The sequence below is a fragment of the Bidens hawaiensis genome, unplaced genomic scaffold (genome assembly GCF_021521415.1).
Source record: "Bidens hawaiensis isolate Kalapana, Puna unplaced genomic scaffold, B.hawaiensis_p1.1 tig00020895_1, whole genome shotgun sequence".
Lineage (NCBI taxonomy): Eukaryota > Viridiplantae > Streptophyta > Magnoliopsida > Asterales > Asteraceae > Bidens > Bidens hawaiensis.
This window is the reverse complement of record NW_027493219.1, coordinates 71153-76148: the sequence shown is the minus strand read 5'-3', so window position 1 is coordinate 76148 and position 4996 is coordinate 71153. Positions and strand designations below refer to the sequence as shown.

The 4996-nt window shown below is 31.9% G+C and overlaps 1 protein-coding gene across 2 annotated transcripts; it reads left to right on the top strand.

Moving 5' to 3' along the window:
* The first annotated feature begins 621 nt into the window (after positions 1-621).
* On the top strand, positions 622-4643 carry LOC143562032 (homeobox-leucine zipper protein HAT9-like). Of its 2 annotated transcripts, none has more exons than XM_077049958.1 (3): positions 622-1122; positions 1232-1314; positions 4487-4643. In XM_077049958.1, exons 1-3 carry the CDS (start codon positions 769-771, stop codon positions 4506-4508), a joined length of 459 nt encoding a protein of 152 aa, XP_076906073.1. In that variant the 5' UTR covers positions 622-768; the 3' UTR covers positions 4509-4643. The 2 variants fall into 2 exon arrangements, with proteins under 2 accessions (XP_076906073.1, XP_076906074.1); XM_077049959.1 differs by having other exon boundaries at positions 624-1122; positions 1235-1314.
* Positions 4644-4996: the final 353 nt, after the last annotated feature.

Sequence of the window (4996 nt, the reverse complement as noted above, 5' to 3'; positions counted from 1 at the left end):
TTCATTTCTATTTAGTCCTCGTGTTACAATTTTTTTTCTACTACTTTTTTTGTTTCTAATATTGTAAAAATATATATATAAATATATATATATATATATATATATATATTAATTTATTGTAACGAAGTTTGTATAGTATTTGGACCTATTTTAATCAATTTATGTTTATTGAGACCTATGACCGGCTTATTTTTTTATAACTTAAATGAAATGTAATAATCCGTTTAAAAACTTTTTGGGGTTGATGAGACCCATGACTTGCGAAATTATTATTTGATGATGAAATGATTTCATAAATTATTGAGATGTTATAACCCATTTAAGGATTATCCGGGTTCGATGAGACCCATACTTAAAAGGGTCAACACATAGAATTTCACTACTTAGAAATGAAGCAATCTGACTAACATGATAAAGGGCCAGGCGGAGGGGAGGAGGAGAGTGAGAGCGACCAGAAAGTACGCTTATAATTTTTATAGAAAATTATATAGAATATATATACTTTTAAGAATCTGCCAATCATACAATAAACTAACTATATTTAAACGACATAAATGCAAATAAAATAATTATTGCTTTAGAATTTTCTTGACCTTCGTAATTTCATTTTCCCCACGTAGTATTTTTCTACCCCTTATAAATATATTGATTTCATTATTGATGATCAAAACGCCCACCCACCCAACCAATTATTTCCCTTGATATATATATTCCCTCTCTCCATAAAATCTATCAAATTCATATAAAAATCTTTTTGAATACATAAAAATGGGAAATCATGGTGTTTGTAACAGCAATATTATCTTAGAGTTAGGTCTTAATTCATCCATGGTGTTACACAACACCACCAAGAAGCCTTGCAGCTTAAATTTCGATCCATCCTTAACGTTAGCTCTTTCGGGCGACCGTGATCTTGATCATAGCATAATAATTAAGAAGAAAACCGCATGTGATCATGGCGGTTTGTACCGACAAAATAGTGTTAGTACAGTAATTAGTGAGGTTGAAGAAGAAGATGATAATGATAATAATAGTGTTAATGGCAGGAAGAAACTCAGGCTTACTAAATCCCAATCTGCACTTCTTGAAGAAGCTTTCAAACATCATAGTAGTTTGAATCCTGTATGTATCATCTTTTTCACACAAAGATCTTTAAGATTCTAGTTATTTTGAGGTTTTTTCTAAGGCTTGATAATTGATTAAAACTAACGATGTTAGTGTTTGATATTAGCAGAAACAAAAGCAAGAACTTGCAAGGGAGCTAAAGTTGAGGGCTAGGCAAGTTGAAGTTTGGTTCCAGAACAGACGAGCCAGGTATATATATGTCATATGTGTATATTTGTATATTTGTATACATCAATCATCACTAATTTTCTTTTATGAAAATCTATGACTTTTAAAAGCTAAACTGATAATTTGAAACTATATATTTATCTGCAAATACATAGTTGTTGTATTGTAGGTTCATTGTGAAAAGAAGTTGACTGGCTGATGGGAGACCTGTTCCACGTCTTAGCTTTGACCTCCCAGTCACAGCACAGGCATGCCAGACTGAGAAACAACCAACAGCCTTGTTCCGAGAGTATAAAGAACCCCCTCTAACAAAACAAAGTAGCAAGAAGGATGACTCTCGAAGGCTTGGTCTTTATACCGAAACAAGGTCCCAGATCAATTTGCTGAAGCCGAAGGCCAATGAGGAAAGGTCCTTGACTTTGCTTGAAGCGGGAAATAAAGTATACTTTGTATACTATGAATAATAGCTCTTCCTAACAAATGGAAGTGTGGAGGAATCGAAAGCTAGAGCTATTAGTCTACAATAGGGCTTTCAATCAATATCAATAGTGATATCTCACTTTCAGATGCGATATTAGCTCTGCTAGCTTTCATATCGACTAAACTGAAATGAATTCAATCGCCTTATAGTTTCCTTAACTTATTATATGACTCAAGTTATAGTTACGTACAAAACTTGATCAGCAATTATATATTTATCCAGTACTATTGCCGTCATAAATATACTACTACAAATGATTTTTGATATTTTACCAAAAAATGACCTATATATTATATCTTATAAATATATATAAACGAAACATTCTTAAATTGTATACAAGGCATCAGATTGTTTTAATTGTAAACTGAGACTTCTCATGCATTTGACTCAGATTTACGGGTATGGATCACAACAAACTAAGATATCTCTTAAACGGATTATAACATCTCATTAGTTAAAAATTAATCTCACCAAGTATTTGATATAATCCTATAAAATAGGGATATACAAAAAATTAGTATCCAATTTTTTTAAAAAAATATATTATTTAAAATTAAGAAACCATTTTATAGTAAAAAAAACGGGTCATGGGTCTCACAAAACCCAAGTATCTTTTAAATCGGGTTATAGCATCTCATGTATTTATGAAACTCTTTGATAATCAAAGCCTAAGTATATTATTATAGTCCTTACAATAAATAAAAGTAAAATTTGTATATATATATATATATATATATATATATATGTATATACTAGACGGATGCCTGCGCGATGCAGCAGGAAATACGAACCTTGATAATTAATCACGTAATAGATTATGGGTGTTCACTGTTCCGTTTGTAATCGTGAAACCGTTTATTGGTATAGGTAGATTAATAATTCTTATTTTAAACTCAATTTAGTATCGAAGTACAAACGAAACCGGAACCTAACCATTGCTAATGGTTTGGTTTTGTTGAGTTAAATTTTCAACGGTCCGGTTTTAATTTTCGGCGACAAAAGCGTTGCTAACAGCTTGGCTCACGGTTTAATTTAAAACCATCAAAACCGAACCACAAACACATATACGTAAAATGTTATTTTTAACTGAAAAAAAACTATGACCATATCATACCAAATTAAAGAGAATTAAATGCTCGTTTTTATGGTGCAGTTTTTTAAAAAAATATTAACGTACGAAAAAGTTATGACCGTTTAAAAATCACAATGGTATTTGGGTTAAAAATGAAAATATAAAGAATATATACATAAAAGATGAAGAATCAAAGTTGTAACTATTCTTTAATTTTACAAAAGTTAATTAAAGTTAATGGGTAAATATTGTAAATATTTTGGAAAAATATGGAATGCACGTGAGTTTTTATGCTAGAAAAACTATTCTATTTTTGCCCTTCTTTATACTTGTATCATATTCTTGAAACTTTGTAAAATACTTAAAATTACCGTCTTAATTTGCCTTTCATTGCCATTCTACAGGGCCGGCCTTGGGGGGTGGTTAACGGCCACAGGCCCGACGTCCCGCTAGGCCCGAAATTTTTTATTTTTTATTAAATTATATGTATCTTTATTAAATACAATAAGTAAATTTAATGTTTAAACTCAATTACATAACACTAGCTTGGTCTAGTGGCAAAGGGTATTACTCCCAAACAAAAAGGTTATGGGTTCTAGTCTCATTTGAAACATTTTTAATCCTATTTTTATACAAAACTTTTTTACACAACCCAAATTATATACAAGTAAACCCATGTAAAAATTAAATTATTTAAATCCAACAAAATACTCCTTTTATTTAAGGCCCAAAAAAATTTTCGCCTTAGGCCCAAAACGTTTTTTTACTTTCTTGGAGCCAGCCCTGCCATACTATATATATATATATATATATATATATATTATAAACAAATAATGTAAATAACCCTGTAATACGAGAGATAAACCTAGTTAAATATAAAAAAGATGAATTGAATTGAATGAATTAAATCAGTTAAACCGGAGCAAGTCATCAGGTTTAGTCAGTTTGAGACTCACGTACGGTTCGGCTCACGTGCTTTTACATTATAACATTTTAGTCTGGTTTGAAACTTGGAAACAACCGGGTGAACCAAACTGAACGGTTAACCTTTACTATTTATACATATGGTTTAATTTTTGGAATGCTAAGTTATGTACGTATATGTATTCTAGTTAAAAACCATTTTTATGTTAATAAAAGTTCCGATACAAACTAACGACATTGAAATAAAGAAAAAAATGATTTCATTTACCATAACCAAAACGTTAAATTGTCAAACCAGTAATTAAACCGGCTAGCCCGACTAAACTAACTGACATGCCCGGTCTGTTTTGTCATTTCTATAAGTTGCATTTTATATTCAGTCCATTAATTGTTAAAATTAGCCGAAGCAAACCATGAAGCATATAGTTGTAGAGAACGAAAACAACAATAACACTTTTTTTTTCACAACAAATATAAATATATATATATATATATATATATATATATATATATAGTTTGTGAAAGAAATTTTGTTTAAAGAACACTAGTAAATCGTTCTGTTTCTACATGCTAGAGTGAGACAACGGTGCTCTCCAAAATTAGATTTTTGGTAGCCAATAACACACAAAAAAAAGTCTTCTTTTAAAAAAAAGTTTTGTTTTTACCATTAATTTTTAATTAAATAAAACATTAATGTGTGGATTTTGTAATTAAAGGACAAAGTTGAAGCAAACATAAGTGGACTGTGAATACTTGAAGAAATGCTGTGAAACATTAAAGGAGGAGAACACTAGACATCACAAAGAGCTTCAAGAACTTAAAGCAGTCAAACAGTCAACTTAGCCACCGTACATGCAGCTGCCGGCGACCACCCTCACTGAAGAGGTACGTACCCGCCTCAACACCGAGCGAGGCGGGTCAACCCACAAGATATAGACAAGAGGCTTGAAATCAAGACATTATGAAGGCACAAAGCCAAAACCTATGCGCATGGCGCATATCACATATGCTCACGCATATCACATATGCTCACGCATATCACATATGCTCATGCATCACATGCTCATGCATCACATGCTCAGGCATCACATATGCTCACGCATCACATATGCTCACGCGCATCACATCTGCGCGTGGCGCATATCACATGCTTGTGCATATCACATCTGCGCATGAAACATCTGCGCGTGAGAATAAAGAGAAGACCTCGCGCATCCTCAGGATAG

Bases quoted from the DNA above. Each gene is read 5' to 3' on its own strand.
- LOC143562032 (XM_077049958.1), top strand. From the start codon at position 769: ATGGGAAATCATGGTGTTTGTAACAGCAATATTATCTTAGAGTTAGGT. The intron at 1,123-1,231 runs GTATGTATCATC...GTTTGATATTAG, and splicing joins ATCATAGTAGTTTGAATCCT to CAGAAACAAAAGCAAGAACT. The intron at 1,315-4,486 runs GTATATATATGT...TTGTAATTAAAG, and splicing joins TTCCAGAACAGACGAGCCAG to GACAAAGTTGAAGCAAACAT.